The sequence below is a fragment of the Cynocephalus volans genome, chromosome 6 (genome assembly GCF_027409185.1).
Source record: "Cynocephalus volans isolate mCynVol1 chromosome 6, mCynVol1.pri, whole genome shotgun sequence".
In the NCBI taxonomy this organism is placed as follows: domain Eukaryota; kingdom Metazoa; phylum Chordata; class Mammalia; order Dermoptera; family Cynocephalidae; genus Cynocephalus; species Cynocephalus volans.
The window spans coordinates 75,336,577-75,355,760 of NC_084465.1; the positions used below are offsets into that span (position 1 = coordinate 75,336,577).

Below are 19,184 nucleotides of genomic sequence, written 5' to 3' on the forward strand. Positions count from 1 at the left end.
CACCAGCTACACTTCCCTGTGATTCTTGGGTGAGGACTGGCTCTTAAAGGACCTTCCCCAAATCCCCTGAGGCTGGCCCATGTCCTCCAGGTTGACATAATCCAACAGAGAGATCCTTGGATGGGCCTTCCAGGAGTGTCACTGGTTACTTTAGGATGACTTCCTCCATCCCTTAGATCCAGCTTTATCATGTGGACACTGTTTTTCTCATTTTTCCATCCCCCACTCTTTTTTTAAACTGCAGATAGGAATGTTTATTTTCTTTGTTGGTGTTTCTGGTTGATTTCAAGGCAGGGGAGTGGAGTAAACTGCCTTTACTCCCTTTACTTGTGTTTAATTGGAAGTCACATACTTCATTTGGTAATAACTGCATGATATTTCATATATGGAAGCACCGTGATTCAAGCAGTCCTTTATTGATGGGATTTAGCCTGTTTTTCTATAACAGATCATGCTACAATGAGGGTTGTATATATATTTGCATACTTAGATATTTATTTTAGAAGATTCTCCCTGAGAATAGAATCACTGGAAAGGGAATGTGCATGTTAAATTTTGATACATATTGTAAAATTATTGTTCTAATAGGTTGTACCAATTTTTGCTTCCACCAAGAATGCATGAGAGTGATTCTTTCTCCCTAATTTCTTTAACATTAAATACTATTGTTTATAAAAGAGTTAATATGGCAGGCTGAGACTTCTAATAGGACTGCTTGGAAGGTCAGTCCTTGGCTGGCATCTGGGAACAACTGGTAAACAGTTCCCTACACTTGTATAAAATTTTCTCTAATGGTAAGAATGGCTAACTGTGCCTAATCTGTTTGTATAAACATTGTGGTTTATGGTGAACACCTGCTTTCCTTTTGGGAGTTTGGAATTTTGCACATGCTAGGTAGAGGGCTTATGTAATCAATCTACAATAAATCTTGGGGCACTGAGTCTGTAATGAGCTTGCCTGATAGTAATGCCTTATGTGTGTTGCTGCAACTCTTTGCTGGAGGAAGTAAATGTATGTTGTGCAACTTCACAGGGACAGGAGTCTGGAACCTTGCATCTGGTTTCCTCTGGACTTCTCTCCATGCACGTTTTCCCTTTGTTGATCTGGTTTTGCTTTGTATCCTTTCACTGTAATAAATCTTAGCCATGGATACAACAACATGCTGAGTCCTGTGAGTCCTTCTTGTGAATCACTGAAATTGCAGGCTGTGTTGGTGATCCCTGACACAACTATCAGACTTTACTTGATAATTTGACAAGCAAAAATGGAATTTAAAAAATTTTTATATTTCTTACAATTGACCATTAGCATATTTTCTGTGACCTGATCCTGTCCTGTGCTGATTATTATATTAGGTTTTTTACCTTTTTCTTAATGATTTGTAGGAATTCTTTATGTATTAAGAAAATTGACTTTTTGTCCATTATATATACTACAAATATTTTTTCTCAGTTTGCAACTTCAGTTTTAACTTTGTTAATATTTTTTTTTCCTGAGCAGAATTTTCTTTTTTACAAAATATATCAAATACATTAATCTTTTCCTATATGATTTTCTCATTCTGTAGCCTGACTTTTCATTCTGTAGTCTAACTTAGAGTAACTTTCCTCATTTTAGGACTTTATTTGTGTGATCTTTAAAAAATACACTTTTAAGTCTTTGAATCAACCCAGACTTTGTTTAGGTATAACAAGTGACAAAGAAATACTTTTTCTTTGTGACAAAAAATTCTTTTTTCTTCTTCTTCCTCCTTCACATGACAAACGAATTGCCTCAAAACAAATTCATTAAATTATATCCTTTTTCCCAAGTTGGAAATGCTCCTCACCACAGACAACATATTTTAGGGTTTGGGAATCTTTTTTAAATCCATTCACTGGCATAAAATTTTTGTCATTATTATCATTACCATAGAACATAATGCATTTAATTATACTGTGAAGTTAGTCTTTCCTCTCTATTTTTCAGTGTTTTCCTGGCATGTCTTGCATATTTTTCACTTGAAAATTTTACAGTAGCAATGTAGGAACAGTTGGTATATTTACTAAAGTTCTAAACAGGCATACATTTCCTTTTTGACTTTCCCAAGTTTGCTGTTAAGTGCAGAACTTTTATAGTAAAGCTTATAGACAGATTTTTGTTTTATTTGTTTTTTCACTATTGTAAATGAAATATTTTAATCTTTTGTTTCAATTACAACATTTAACTAATTGTTGGCATGTGGGGAATATACTTATTTTGGGATATTATCTTTGTGTCCATCTACCTTATTGAGTTATTTTATTGTTTATAAAATATTTTAAATTTATTCTCTTCAGTTTTCCAGTACACAATCATAACATCTGGAAAAAAATCTTAATTTTGCCATTCACATTCTAATTTCATTTCTTTCTCTTTTCAACTACATTGACTAGTACTTACAGATTAATGTTAACTAATAGTTGAGATAATTTGCTGGCCTATCTTATTTTTTACTTTAAAGAAATGCTTCTACTGTTTCACAATTGAGCATTGTGCTGGCTTTCAGTTTGATGTCTCTTTGTCTATTTCTCTACATAAAAACAGATCTGTATCAGTTTTTCCATCAGGTCATTATTTCAACCTCTTCTAGAAGAATATTGCCCTATGCAGTTTCAACGTGTTGATTAAAGTCTTCCTTAATTTCAGGAAAGCTTAGATTTATATATTGTTTTGCTTTTTTTCTGTTTTAATTTTTTTGATCCAATTTTCTGGTCCACCAAAAAACATAAAAAATATTTCGCATAATAATCTCCTTTGCTTATATCTATATCTATCATCTCTTTAAAAAATTTGTTTACTTGATGTTCTCTAATTGTTCTTTATATCACTGACTCTTCTTATCACCCAATATTTTTCCACTTTTAGTTGCTTTTAATGTGTCTTGTTTTATAATTTTCTTCCAATTATTTTCCAAGTTCTGCCAGATTACTTTTAAGCTATCTTCTTTGAATACTAAAGTTCTTTCTGTTCTTTTTTGTTTGTTTTTATTTTTCAGAATACCATGTTTGCTTTAACATCTTGTTTTCCTGGAGAAATGCTTGGTATACTTTCATACCAATTTTTGGCCTGGTTAAGACTCTATTCAAGCTTGGCTGGAAGTCACTGGTTCACAGGGAAGCCTCCTGGGTCTTGATATGTGTGTAATGACTTAGAATTCTCTTTCGTTGGTTGTTAAAACTTTAATCCTTCAGTCTGTCAAACTGATAGTCTGTTGGCAATACGGGCATAGAGGGTTTCCTGTTCAGTCCTGCCTGTTATGCCATTCTGTTTTCAAACAGAACCCAAGGAGGCTTCAGCAGCCCTTTTTACTGATACAGATCATTGACTTGGCCCCTCAGAAAGTTCAGGGTACTCTTAGAGATTCTGAGTGTTCATGAAAGCTGCCAAGACATAATGCCCCTCTAAGTTTCCTCCAGTTAAATTTAATCGTACCACATTGGCCAAATCTTCTGTATCAATTGTGGTTTGGGCTGTGACTGTTTCCTATTGTCGTAAAAGAATGGACTTTCATTTCTCTTTTTCATTCTTATTGATTTGGGCCTGTTTGAAGGCAGAAAGCAGGACAGATTTATCATCTTTAACTTGAAAATTTTAGCAGTAATTCTGCTAGAGTTATTTTCATTTGCCTGTGAACTGCTTTCCTAAGATTCTTAGATTTATTAGGCTAAATTCATTTAGTTAGTGATGAATTATTATCATTAAGCCTTATTAAATGATTTTTTTCCTCTCACATGATAAAAATTCTTTCTAACTTTGACTGAAGAGAGAACATTTTAAATTGAATTATTAAGTCCTTGATATGTGGCCCTGTGCTTTGGGGATGCTGTTCACTCACTCCACTTTATTGGCTTCACTGATATCATGGTATAATGTTTGAGCTAAATATATGTCAAAATACCTGTTTTTGTCTCTTTTTACCTAGAACTTTAAATTTCTTAATTGCACATGATAATTTGTATATAAGAGAAATATTAATAACAAATTTAAGTGTTTAACATAAAGCTTAAACTAAGTCAGAATATACATGCAATTATCATTTTATTGGAATAGTTATGTATGATATTTTAATGAGATGTAAGCATTGACAAATAATATGCTCATATTTAAGTATATCTGCTTAATTCAAACAACTGGATGGGAATATTAAGCTCTGTGCAATGATAGCTATTATCCTAATAACACTTTTAATTGAGTAGTCAACATTAAATTAAATGTCTACAGCATGCTAACTCAGTGACAGCAGGAGACAACATTCAAGTTGCCTTGAAGGCTCATTCAATTGCTTATTGGGAGCCAAGTAACAAAAATAACTGGAATACCTTAGGAAGAGAGATCAGGAAATCACTGGAATAAGGATAGTCAGAAAAGAACAAAACAGGGATTGAATTGAAAATGCACATGACACAGACTCAGAGGTGTGCACACATACACACATTTAAGGAGTTGCAGGGAACCTGGAGAATGAAGGAATGAAGGCAGAACAGCAGCCATTAGCAAGGCCAAGGGAGCTGGAATGATGGGACCAGAATGGAGAAAGAGCAAATTACTGTACAATGGAAATAAAATACAATTGTATGAGTACAAAGAGGGCAGGGAGTAGAAAATATTCTAAAAATAGCAACCAGAACAATGCTATTATGAGAGAAAGTTATTGTCTTAGAGGAATCTTAGATTCCATTAAGTCCATTCATAGCAAAATCACTGGACAAAAATGGGTGAGCGAAAAGATAAAGCGAGTGGGATAAGTTAGTAAACAACATGCATGTCACACTGTCCTATTTCGGTTCCCAATGGCCAAAGTAAACAGCAAAATGTGATCTGTTACAAGATTTCCATAAGAAAAACAATTCAGCTGCTCACCAGAAACACATGGATTGAGGCTTCAGTGAAATTTATCTTATACTTGTATGTTTTTAATCAAGAGTACAGACTGTGTGATGGAGATGACACTGTCAATATCATTTCTATAATAAATATGATATAAAATTCTGAGTGATGTTACTATAATTTTTCTCACTTCAGTCCAAATCATAATTGCATAAATATTTCAGTGGAAGCAATTATGCAAATGATCCAGATAAGCCACTCCCAGATGGTCTGGTTTATCCAAGAGCAAAATTTAGAATATCCACAGAACATCGTATCCTTTATATAACCCTCAATGAATATTATTTTCACAACACATAAATCATAAATGAGATAGTCTTTCATACTATAGCCATTGTTTACCCAGAGATAATTCGCCAAATAATTTCTGTCTGGAAAATGCAGCCAGTTAATTACATGTTTTCTCAACTAGACTACTCATGATTAAATACCCTCTGCTTACCTTATTTTCTGCTGGTTCCCCTTTTCTTCTATGGAGAGAATTATTCCATTTTATAAAATGTGCAAGAAAATTATTCTTAGGTATAGCTCCCTAGGTTGCCATTTAGAGCAGATTTTGTTTATAAGGTAATTCTGAAAATGCAATAAACTTGGAGAGATTACAAGTGTGCCTTATTCTATTAACTTTCTAAAATAAGTATCTGAATTCAAAATCTCAATTCTCCAGCCTCGATTTTTTTTTTTTTTTTTCCCATTATAGGTGGGGGAAATAGCACTACTTACCTAAGGAAGCTGTATCTTCTTATGGAGAATCCCTGATGCTCTAGACTTGGGAAGGAAAATTAAATGAACTCAAGTAGCATAGGGACTGAGCAAAATAGAACCACCACCAAGAAACCACATAAGGTCAAAGCCTTAAAGTCGAGGGTAGCTCCTACTAGGTTGTGCACGTACATATTTTATTCCAGGAGCTAGTTTAGAGCATCTCAAGGACTCATGGCCTGGACAGACAGACACATGTAGTTAACTGTAATAACACGTTACCTGAAATCAGCAGCTTTCCCCGTCTTGTTAGTGCACATAACCTCCCGGGTCTGATATCCAATCTGGATGTCCCAGTATCTGTTCTCTTGTCTGCTCTGTCTGTTTCTGTTTCTCTTCTTCTTGATAAGTTCACGGGCCTCCGGATCCTTCACTCCTTTGCCTCGGTCTTTTTCCCGCTCTCTATTCTTCCCACGTCTCCTGGCTTGTCTCGCTTGTCGCGAGTGCGGCATTGAGCACGTGCTCCAGGGCCCCACTTGCAAGCTGTACATGCTCTCTTCAGCTTCGCACGGACTGGACTGGCACACCTGAAACTCCGTCAGGTTTGGGCAGCCCGAGCCCCCGAACTGCGGCGGCGCCACCACGTGACGCGTGCGGTGCTGGAGCCCGCTGCCGCAGGTCTTGGAGCATTCGGACCAGGCGGAAAACTCAGACACGATGCAGTCTTGCTGGCAAGGAATGAGGCAAGCTTGTTCCAGGAGAGGCTTGGGCTCAAAGTACTCACAGATGATATCCTCCGCGGGGATGTCTTTGTCTTTCTGGATGCACGTTATCTCTCTCACCTGAATGCCTTCTTCCCCCTTAGTGCACTCTAGAGGTTTCTCTAGGCGTTTTGAAATCACGGGCTGACACTGATTCCAGGGTCCCAGCCTCCAGTCATACAACTCTTTGTGCCAGTCACAAACTTTGAAGCAATTTTGCTGGTTATTGGGTCTCTCGGCCTGCTTACAGTTTGTGTGCAGTGTCGTCCATCCTTCCACATGAGCACACCACACAGCCCTGGTTTGGATGCCTCCTGGACCACATTCATCTCCCATGCATCGGCCCCAGGGACCTACCGAAACAACGCAAGAGTTAACAGTGCTGCTGAAAGAAAACTACAAGTTACTTCACGTTCCAGAAAGACCTTTCAAGACCTAGTACATTAACTTCCCTGAAGTGTTATAAAGTAGGTCTCTGTACACGACTGTAGGAAAGTTAATGATCTGCACTAAGTATTTTTGCAAAAGGCTCACTGTGTCACAGTCTATATAAGGTAACTGCTGGGACAATTTCACTTTGGCTCCTCTTGGGATTACTAAAAGTTTGCTTTTGTTCGTATCTTTTATTTTAGGTAGTTTGAAATCCTTTCTTATAAAAGACATCAGATATTAGTTGCAGTGAAAACCCATTATTCCTGTCTCACAACCATCAAATCCATTTCAGTAAAAGGCAAAGAAAATAGCCATTTGTGAAGAACTTTTCCTGCAGGCTTTTCTTTTTCTGGGCAATATAAATCTTTTCTAAAATGTGCTCACTTTTACCATAATTTTTGTTCTCACAGACCATGACTGCAAGGGTCTTATTGTTGTATACTGTGTGTGCTGACAAAATTTAAAGTGTTCACTTTCTGATTACCAAAGCTGGGAAGTGAAAATTTTCATTAAAGCACATCTTGCCATTTTTACCAAAAAAAAAAAAAAAAAAAAAAAATGTTTTTTCTCATTTCCCCACTGAAGAATAGAGATAAGTAAGGGAATTTAAATTTAGCTAAAATACTTTTGCTATTTTCTGAACGTTGAGGGGTAATTTGGGATTTTATCAATTTATTCACTTCCTCAATATGAACTAGTTGATACTACAGAGCTGTTTTATGGGATGCTTAAGTGGGTGGCTTTAGTAAGAAATGTGTGTGTGTTTTTCCTTAGAATCATTCTTAGAATAGATTCAAACCTTATGTTTGCATATATTATTTCTTTCTCTAAGGTAGATATTTTCAGTGCTTTAATAGACAAATCCCAGTTCACAAAATTGTGAATTATATTGTTTTGGAATTGAAAAGAAACTTAAAAATCACATAATTACATGATTTTCAAAATGTTTTCCATGAATTTGAGGAATTATTCGATGTATCCTAGAGCCATTTCAACAAGTTGTTTGGGAATGTGAGGGTCAGCATATAGGTTGGGCTCTAGGGTCCCTTCTCCCTCATTGCTGCTTCTATAAGAAGAGCTCTATTTTTATTATTTATTTTTGTACATGTGGAGATTATTCATTTTATCCGCAAGTGGCTTCTGCTGCTGAAAAGTTAAACCCCTAAACTGGGCCAATGGGTTAACACTATGGATGTGAAAAACAAGAGACAAGAAGGGAAAGTGATTTGCCAATTTCAAATTTTTAATGAATAACAGAACCATTCTGGATTTTAGATTCTAGATCTTCTAACTTTTAGTCTTACGAATGATTTGTCCTAGATTTTAAAGCGTGAGGCTTAGATACTTTCTTCTGTACAAAACAAGAATTAATCTAGAAAGAATGAAATACTAAGAATATGATTATCATATTTAATCTAAATATTTATTTTTGTTTAATGAGGAAGATGTGTAATATTTGATATTTTCCTTACAAATGGAATAAAGGAGTTATATATAGAAAAAAGACTTACTATAAATATTGTGCTAACTAATCATTTCATGAAAATAAGTGTTGGCTATTTGGTGTACTTATATCATTACTTTATGAAGTTCATTGTAAAGAGTTATAAGGGACTTACAATGCACTTAGGAAAACAGTTTTTCCAGACTTTTGTGTCAAAACTTTATGAGCTTAGAAAGCCAGTGGATTTGTTGCATCTATCAACATACAATACCTGATGATATTTTAATCTTATTTTTAATTCATCAAAAGAGAAATATATATTCACAAAACTGGTGATGCTCTCTTAGAGATTTTCTAAATATTCAGTTTGATATGCAGAGAACCTAGGGCTGTCCTCCATAAAAGAACCTAGGAATATATAAAATTTTAGAATTCCACACATCTTTGGTATTTATTCCCTTCCCCACTGTTCTTGGATAAAACAGAAATCCTTGTTTTCCACCTGAACACAGCATATGAAGATATATTAGTCCTTCAAGTTAGGAGTAAACTATACGCCATTAAATCTGAATTTCTAAATATGAGTGTCTTGCAGTAACTCAGAGCCTAAATCCCAGATGTAATTCAGGAGAACTTCTATATATTATTGTTTTTCACTCTTTGACATTAATTTTGAAATTAGACTGATTAATGAGTTTGGAGCTATTAAGAAGTGTTAGGAAAATGGAACAATTTAATCAGGCCCTCTTGCCTCAGGCTGGTTGGGGGTGGTTCAGTAAACAAATTGTGAGTGTGTGCGTGTGTGTGTGTAGTTAGTGCACATGTGTGCCAATGTATCGTTTTAGTTTTGTGGCTGTTCTTATGTTCTTCAGAGTTTGTGAAGCAGGCTGGCTGGCTACTGCCTCAGGAAGCCACCACCATGCGAGCGGCCATGCTTTCCAACCTATGGCTTCCAAGGACCTTTTGGCCAGTTACCTAGCTCATAGGCCTGTGTGTAAGGGGTCTGGTGACCCAGCCTGGCGTGTGAGGGGTCTGGGGACACAGCCTAGTGTGTGAGGGGTCTTGGGACCCAGCCTGGCATTTGAAGGGTTTGTTACCCAGCCAGGACAATGGGCTAGAGGGGTTTGTGAGTACCAGACCCAGCCCTAGCTCTACAATTGACACTGTGAGCAGGATTCCGACATCATTCCTAGCTCCATGATTGGTGATGTCATCAGGATGCCGACATTAGCCCTAGTGTTACAATTGGCATAGTCGGCAGGATTCTGAGCAGGTACAGGAGCTGAAAGCCCTTGGAAGAAGAAGGAAATGTTGCTACTTTTGAATATGCTCTGCCTTATGGCTGCTTTCCTGTTGACTGGGATTTGGTTGCTGCATGCTATACTGCAAGAAAGCATAGACCAGGTACTACAATGCAAAACCCCTTGGGAAGGGGAGGAAATGTGCTGTCCTTGAGCATGCAGTGCCTGGTGGTCACTTTTCTGCTGACCTGAGCCTGGCTGCTGATCACTATGCTGCAAACTGATCGAATTTGTGGTAGAAAGCAGAGTTGTTGGAAGCATGGATAAATGTCCTGGAGGATAACATGCAGCTACTGGCTATTCCTGCCTCTCACACCAGGGAAGACCAACCAACCCAGTGGTAAGTTGAGGGAGACTGTGCATCTCTAGGCATGACCTGCTGTGCATGAGAAATTAAGACGGTAAAGCAGCAGAAACAGGGAGAGCCTCTGGCTGCTGCAACTATCAAACTTAGGGATGGATCGTGTAACGTGCTTTAGAGACTATGTAGTAAACACATGTTGCATTTGTCTGAAGGCAAAAGGCTCGGAGGGTGCCACTTAAACCCGATGGCTGGACAGGTGCCCTATAAACCCAAAAAGAGAGGGCCACACGCAGATGGGCAGATGACCCGAGGACAGGTGCGCCTGTAGAATTTCAAGTATGTTTTCACCTGGTGAAAAGGTGGAAAAGTTAGTTTCCATTACTACGTGCTTGTCTCAGTGGCAGTGGTTACGGGAGAGCCACAGATATGCACAGGGGCAGGGCAGCCACTCCTTGATGGATTGGGAAAATGCAGCTGTTTGAACTGTGGGTGAGTGCTGCAAAGAACTGCCTGAGACTGAGTGAGTAGCCAGTGTAAGCCGAGCTGATTGAAGTAATTCAAAAGCCAGAATTTAAAAGGGGAGCAGAGCATAAAGATTTGGAAAATTTGCAACCTGGCCATGGGGTAGAAAAGCAGAGAGCCAGAGAAAAATGCAAGGGTGAAGCAGATAAACTGTTTGCTAAAGACATTATCTTGGTGGTGAAGCAGCCACATGTTAAAAACCAGGACAATGGGAAGATGCCCTAAAGGCATTTGGGAAGTCTGGAAGGGTACCCCACCCATCACAAGCCCTAAGGGCATTTGAGAAGTTTGGGAGAGTGCCCCTCCCATCCTAGAAGGACTGAGTTGTCCTGGAGGGCAGACCTGAGGTGTCATTGCCCTTGGCAAACTGCTCCCTACATCCCAGCCGCTCTGGCTGGAGCAATCCTGCCTCAGCGCCTCCAAAGAAAAAAAGCCGAAAGCCTCGGTGGTGTTCACGTTGTGTTAAGTTTGCAGTCCAGCAGTATGTGAGAGCAGTGGAGGTGTGGCAGCCTCCACCTAGATTTTGGAAGATGTATGAAAAAGCCTGGGCACTCAGGCAGAGACCTGCTGTAGGGGTGGAGCCTCTGCGGAGGTCATTTATGGAGCAATGTGGAGCAGAAAAGTGGGGTTAGAGCCCCCGCAGAGAACCCCCACTGAGGAAATCTCTGGTGGAGCCAGGATGGTGGTACTGCCACCAGGAGCCCAGAACCATGGGGCTGCTGGCAGCATGCAACGCCAGTCTGGAAAAGCTGCAGGGACCAGGGCAGCTCAATGGGCTGCACCTGGTGGAGCTGTAGGAATAAGACTGCCAATGCTTTGGGGATCCAGGTGCCCCAGTGTGCTTAATGTTTGCCCTGTTTGGGTTTCAGATTTGTTTGGGAATGGTTTTTCCTTTCTATTCCTCCCTTCCTAAGGGAATGTGTACCCAGTGTCTGTCCCACTGTATCGTGGAAGTAGATAAACTCGTTTTTGACTCTTTACAGGTTGACGGCTGGAAAGACTTTTGCTGTTGGTCTCTGAGGAGACTTTGGACTTTGGACTTTTGAGTTGGTGCTGAAACAAGCTAAAGACTTTTGGGACTGGGATGGAATGTGTAATGTGTAAATGTAAGGATCATTTATCCTCGCTAAGGGAACGTCACAGAAGATTCTGAATGCGTAGATTGTAAGGCAAGAGACCCTGAAGGGGTGGATTGTTGGGAAAATGGAACAATTTAATCAGGCCCTCTCACTTTGGGCCAGTTGAGGGTGGTTCAGTAAACGAATTGTGTGTGTGTGTGGAATTAGTGCACATGTGTGCCAATGTATCTTTTTAGTTTTGTTGCTATTCTTGTGTTCTTCAGAGTTCATGAAGCAGGCTGGCTGACTACTGCCTCAGGAAGCCGCTGCCACACGAGTGGCCATGCTTTCCAACCTACGGCATCTAAAGACCTGTTTGCTGGCTACCTAGCTCGTAGACCTGTGTGTAAGGGGTCTGGTGACCCAGCCTGGCATGTGAGGGGTCTGGTGACCCAGCCTAGTGTGTGAGGGATCTGGTGACCCAGCCTGGCATGTGAGGGGTCTGGTGACCCAGCCTGGCATGTGAGGGGTCTGGGGACTCAGCCTGGTGTGTGAAGGGTTTGTGACCCACTCTGTACAACGGGCTAGAGGGTCTGTGAGCACCAGACCTAGCCCTAGCTCTACAATTGGCACTGTGAGCAGGATTCCGACATCAGCCCTAGCTCCACAATTGGTGATGTCAGCAGGATGCCAATATTAGCTGCAGTGTTACAAGAAGTTAGACTTTTATACTCAGCGTTAAAACAAAAGAGTTTTTATAGCAAACTTATAAACTTGACACCTAAAATACTTAATTGTACATTTTTATCTAGGTTGCACTATTATTGATGGGTGTGTTTTAACTAATTGATGAAAATTATTTTATTACATACAGAAATCTGGATATAAAAAATGTTAATTAACTTCAAGTTTATGAGTTATTACTAAGTAAGGAAAACATACTGGAAATAACTTTATTTCCCCTAAAACAACAACTATGAAACAGAACTACAGTATAACTAACTCTTAAGTCTGAAAATTATGCTAGACAAGGTAAGGACTGGTTAAGGTATTAAACCCTTACAAATCAAATTGTAGCAAAAAATCTGGGCTAACTTTTAGTTTAATAAAAGTGGGTGACAGTTACTTTAAAAATTATTCATGGCTTACTGACATAAAATAGGGAGAGTTACATTCTTACACATTTCCAGAGCACCATGAATGTTTCTCTAATAATGTTTATCACACATTCAAGTAGTTTATTAAATAATTGTTTGCCAAATATCTGTTTATCACATTGGACTAACTCTATGGTCTCTTGAGGACAGGCCCTTGGCTGTCTTCTGCAACAGCTGTAATGAACATAGAACAACTTCAATAATATTTACTGAATGAATAAGTAAAATCAGAAACCAAATCATGAAAATATTCCAAATAATTTATGATTTGAATGATGCCAGTTGCGCAGTTAATTGAGAATAAAGACAAAATGTGTTTTTCTTTAAGCTACTCTAAATATCATCAATTATCTAGATTTGTAATTTTATCTAGTTATTGAAAACATAAGCAGATATCAGTAACATATTTTATAAATTCAAAATATGGATATATATTCAATTACAACTAGAATCCACACTGTAATCTTGAAAAAATCTAATTTTTCATGTTACCTGTCTTAATATTATTTCATATATTTTGGGTAACTAAATATACAACATTTTTATGAAATTGACATTGCTTTGGTGGCAGATTTTAAATTATCATGGGTGTCAACTATAGTATTTCTTACTAGAATATTCTCTGTCTTCTGAGCTAGTTAAAAGCATTTTTCAGCAATGATTTTCAACTACATATAAAAATAAGATAAGATTTTATTTCTACTCAAAATGTATAAATGCCTTAAGAAATAAAAAGAAAACAGCTCATGTCAAAGTTTAACAATACAGGCATCTTATTTATGAAATCATGAATCAAATGTTCTTTTCTCACTTTGTAAACATAAAAATGTACTTCCTAAAGGCCCCAAGGAGTAAATGAGGGTACTTCAGAAAATTTGTGGAAAAATTCATATTATCTTTTAATTCTATTTTTCCACGAACTATTTGAAGTACTCTCATATTTCTACTCTTTAGTTTGAGGAAACTAAATTTCCGGCCAGGGACAACTCTTTGAACACCTATTTCTCTATTGATTTTTCACAATGTTGACTCTGCTATAGAGACTGTTTATAACAGTAATTTTCTGATAAAGATTAAAAATTGCTATTTGACATATAGAAATAGGGGGTTTTTCAAATTTAGAATTCATTAGAAAAGTAAAATAATTCTTACTTTGATGTTCCTCACTGTATACAAGAGGTATCACACACGTGTGTGTATATATCCTTTTCATATGTTTGGTTAATTAATTAAGAATTACATTTATAAAAGCTTTGCACTTACACTAATTTACTGGAATAATGAGTTGCACTTCATGGTTTGATCACATTTTAATTTTCATGGCTTACTTTAGTGTGAATGTACGCTATTTCATTCAGAAAGGATAGAAGTTAGTTTGTACATCTTAAGATTCCAGCACTGCATGGTTGATGTCACTGGCAGCAGGAAGAAAGAGATTGAGTTAAAGGAAGCTTCCATACTATTTTATATACATTGATAATGGCTAAGAATTTCTAGGGTTTTCTTAAATAACTAGGAAAAGCATACATTATAAATATAAATACATTTTGATTCCCATTCCAATAATATTATTACAGATTCTTATTAACCAGCTACTCACAGAAAACAAACACTCTTAGGTTTATTTTATTCCAAGTATATTTACATTGAGAACCAGAAGATAGCATATCCCATGAAAATTCTGTGAGAACTATAAAAATACTGACTGAGGCTAAAGGAAAAGAATAAAATGCATGAAGACTCCAGCAAAAGCAGAGGTGGAAATATAATCACGATTGAACCTAAGGGGAGGGAACCCTAATCCACCTTGCAGGCTTTAACTGCTGTCTTATCTTTTCATTGCACCTTGGGTATTGCATGTGTGTCCAATTAACCGACCTCTTGAAAGATCAGATCTTCACCACAGTACACCATATGAAGGGCTGTCTACTTCTGCCCCCCAAGCAGTCTTGAAACAATCACACATGGAATAGCAAGAGACCACATCTAAAATTGCTCTTGACAACTAAGAATTATTAACCCAATTAGCTGCCATGTTTCATGGAGTGCAAATGTTTTAAAGTGCAATTTGAAAGCACAATATGCAAACTCTATCAAGGAAAATGTGATGTCCTCTACCAAGTACAATATGGGAATGTGATATTTAACATCTGATGTCTCTGCATGTATGTTAAAATTCAGCCCCACATCTTATATTACTAAGAGTAGAAAGTGATGGTGGAAAGGTGTGGGGGGGGGGGGATGTGTACTTTTTAACAAACACACTAAGAATTTCTATTGATTTGAAACTTGCTTCATTTACTGTTCATTTTCATAATTATTTAAAGGGAACTTGGAACCCAATTGAGCAAAACAAAGGATAGGCAGCTCTCTCCTTAGGCCTTGGATAATATCCCTTTATGAATGGAAATGTATTCCTGTATACAGATTTGTAGGATTGTGCTTATTCAGTACCATGCAAAACACTTCTAGGATTTGGGTCAGTAAATATGTGTAGAACACTTAGCTTGACAGATTTTATGTAAATCCAGAAAGAAACACTGGATGTCTTATTCTACTAAAAAGAAGTTTGAATAAAGCAACTGTTTATATACCCAAAATGTTGATGTAATTGATAGACTCACAATATAAATATTTTCACTTCGAATCAGTGTAAAATTATGCAAAATTGTAACAAAAACTTTAAACGAATGCTACTTGGCTTAGTTTTCCATAGATAGTACTTCACATGTAATTCTTCACTAACTTTCCAAAAATATTGATAAAATAATGAATTTATTTTTATTCCTGCTAAAGAGGATTTTATAACATGCCTATTCTCTTCATGTCATTCAAAATTCTCTTTATTTCAGTCTCTAAATATGGCATTTTAAATTTAAAATTAGTATTTCTCTACCATATTTAAAACTGGCTTCTTAGAAGCCTGTTTTTTCGATGTCAAGGGCATGAGAACAATAAAAGACTGAGTCTATAAAAGGCCACATTATTGACAGGTGGCCAGCAACTATTCCAAAGAGCCTTATAAAAGATAAACACTATAAAAGAAGCATGAGAAAATTATGCAAACTACTTTCTGTCCTTGTTTGCCATAAAACTCTAAAATGAGCCAATTTCTTGTTTGACTAAATATGTTTGCATCCTTCAAATGAGATAGTGTGTTTCCCCCTCCCTGGAGCTGGTTATGGAACAGCACGTCCTACATTACCAAGATCAAGGAGTATACAAACAGCTTAGTAATACATTAAATTCTGTTTCTTGACTGCTACACAATATCCTATTTGAAAATTCATAATTAACAACTAAAAGTAATTTCTATTTGTTTTTAACCGAAGCAAATCAGTGTAAAAAAATTAGAAATTATAACTAAGTAATAGGAAAGAAAAATTCCTTATAAATCCTATAAACTGTTGTCATCCTACTAGGCAATTAAAAATATACTTAAATTTGGGATTATGCTATTGTCTTATAACCTGCTTTTTTACTTCACAATATGCTACAAAATAATTCCATTTCAACAGATAGACATACACACACCCACACGAAGACTGAACCTGCTAGACCGCTACTCTCCTTTGCTCTTCATATTTTCACATTTAGATCTATACTAAGATTGCATAGTACTTTGTTCTGTTAATTTAACATAATTTATCTAATTGATGTTCTATTTGTGGACTTTTAGGTCTTTTCTAACTGTTCCAAGTATTATAAAGAATGTTACAATGAACATCCATTGTTGTACATTGGTCAGATAATTTGGTCAAAGGCTTTGCCAATTTTCAAGCGTTTGATAAATGTAGTATTGTAAAATCGCCCACCAAAATGTACCACTTTGCCCTCCCACCTCAGGAATATATGAGCACATCCTTCCTCCCCCACTCCACCCCCCTGATATCTACAGAGAGCTATTTCTCCCAAACTGGGCTCCTACTGCGGAAATCCTATATGCTTATTTTCTCAGAGGGTCCATCCTTTACTATTTTGACTAAAAAAGATAATCTATATTCTTTTAACTCCAATCTTTTGTGTACTGTATTCTCCAGAAAGACCTCAAAGCTTGTGGAGAATTGATAACATCCTTCCCTTTTTTTCAGCACTCAAATGTCTTTAGCTTATTTTATACTCATTTGATTATTTCAAAGGATTTTTACTGTGAGTAGAAAAATACATATGGGTTTAAATGTCTGTCTGGAAAGAATTCCATAGATTGGTAATCTGAATGCCTAGCATACCATGCCTTTAAAATTATACTATTTGATTCAATTATAAATATGTGTTCTGCCTAGCAGACCTAGTAGTAATAGTACAAATCTATTTGTATAGATTGGTAAACACACACACAAAAAGTAAATTTTGAATATTATTGAACTAAATAAAATATGTTAAAATTTCTTTTTAAAGAAAAACAAAAGGAGAGCTTATAACTTCTTTGACTTGGATTTTAACTTAATTTAATTTTAATTTAAAATAGAACTCTCAAATGACAAGTCAGTTTGGTGGATAAGGAGAGATCACTGTGGAAGTCAAGCTGAGCTTTCATCTTCAATAAGTAATTAAACTTTAGTAAGAAATTTTATGAGTATCAAATTAAATGTACAAAATTAGAATAAACTCGTTAAATCTGGTAAGAAAATGAATGAGGAATCAGTGACTAGGACAGCTGATTTTACAATTGCTAAATACAATAGTCTATTTTCAGGACCTATTAAATTCAGTCTTTCTTAAGAAAATCACTTAAACTTTTTAGGTTCTGTTTTCCCCATTTGTAAAATATAATGTATTATGAACTGTGACATTAATCCCCATAGTCTCATAACACTACCTGAACCATAAGCTAAGCATCAATATTATGATAATATTTGTGATAAAGTTGTGAAATGACTTTCTCTCACACAAAAAGATTCACATTTTTATGTGACAATGTTTTTAAAAAATAATTCTTCATGTATCAGGGATGATTTCTTTAGGCTAAGCTTCATTAAAGTGAATAACTGGGTTAAAGGGTTTGACAAATTTTTAAGGGTTTTTTAAAATACATGTTGCCCAATTGAGTTTTCAAAGAAACTAGTGGAAATCTACATTCCATCACTACATGCTGGTTAGCATTGGTTATTATAATTATAAATAATAATTATAAATTTATTATTATAAATATAAGTTGGTTAACTTGATAAATATACACAAATCCACTGTTTTAATTGAATCATTACATATGACTTTGCACATAATTTTTTTTTTCTTCAGTGATTTATTTGCCTATTTATATTTTCTAGCAGTATAACAAGCTTTTCATTTTATCTCAATATATTTACATGATGATATTAACTTTTTCTATGACCACTAAAATGTATTTTCTTCTTGGCATTTCATGTTATTTTTGCTTATGATATTTTCTATGCTTTTGATATGCAACTTTTTCACTAACACAATCTTTTTTTATTATTGGTTATGAATATTCATGAGATACAAAGCTGATTGTCACCTCCCATGCCTAAGATGTGAAGGCCAGATCCATACTGGCAGCATGCCCATTCACTAACACAATATTATATTTCTTCTGTTGCTTTTAGGCTGAAAATATATTTCAAATACAGAGATTAAAAAATATACATTAACAGTTTCATCTTCTTTATAGATTCATTTAAAAATATGTTGTCTATCAGTTTATTTTGAATATATGTTAAAAGGCAAACTTTTGAACATTTTATTTTCTATGTAGTTAAGTAATTCTACCAAGAATATATACAGCTTAAACATACCTCTAATTAGCCTTAAAACATGGAAATGAGAGGTGCCCTAAAGACTGCACCCCCAGATTACATTACTATATTTTATTTTATTGCTACATTTTCTTTATTATCTGTAATAGTGTACAGTGTATTTTCAACAACATCATCTCATTTGATCATCACATCAAGTAAGCGCTAGATATGAAGAACAAACAAAACTAAATACATTATTCTGTGTAGTAGATTCAATCTTTGTAAATCTAAGAAAAATATAAAGCCATCACTCCCCTGAAATATTTCTATTGCTTCACTGGATGCACTTAAGCATGCAATAAAGAGAGTTATATAAGCTATATTTGAGCGATCCAGATAAAGAATTCATGATGCCATAATAAATAGTCCCGAACTTTTGATTAAAGTTTCATTCAAATAAGAGGATGTCAAAACCAATTTCTTAAGGACGAGTATTCTTCAGGGTAACGAATTGCTAAGTCAGTGGGTTTTTTTTTTTTTTTTCAAACTAATAGACTCACCCAGAAAAATCTGAGGTTGTTAGAGCCTTGACTACAAAACAAAATGTGATACTAATAGACTTAATGAATATTAAAGTTAAAAAAGATCTATTTGAACAGTTGTACTGCCATTCTACAAAACAACATAACCCTACTCCTCCCTCAATCCCAAATAATTACAACAACCAAAACAGAAAACAAATTTGAGAGTTCTATGGGATTTCAGTATACATGTGATTGGCAGCAGAATATTTGTTAAATAAGGATAGAAACTGTTGATCATGACAAATATATAAACTCAACATATTTGAAGATATGCCAAATCATTAATATAGTCTTTACTAGAGAAGGAATTTT

The 19,184-nt window shown here is 36.0% G+C and overlaps 1 protein-coding gene across 1 annotated transcript in view; it reads right to left on the reverse strand.

The window, feature by feature from the left end:
- THSD7A (thrombospondin type 1 domain containing 7A) overlaps positions 1-19,184 on the reverse strand; it is a 411,752-nt gene that overhangs the window by 227,835 nt on the left and 164,733 nt on the right. Inside the window, exon 2 of the mRNA XM_063100778.1 lies at positions 5,893-6,724. Within this exon, the coding sequence (XP_062956848.1) occupies positions 5,893-6,724 (832 nt within the window). The remainder of the gene's footprint in view (positions 1-5,892; positions 6,725-19,184) is intronic.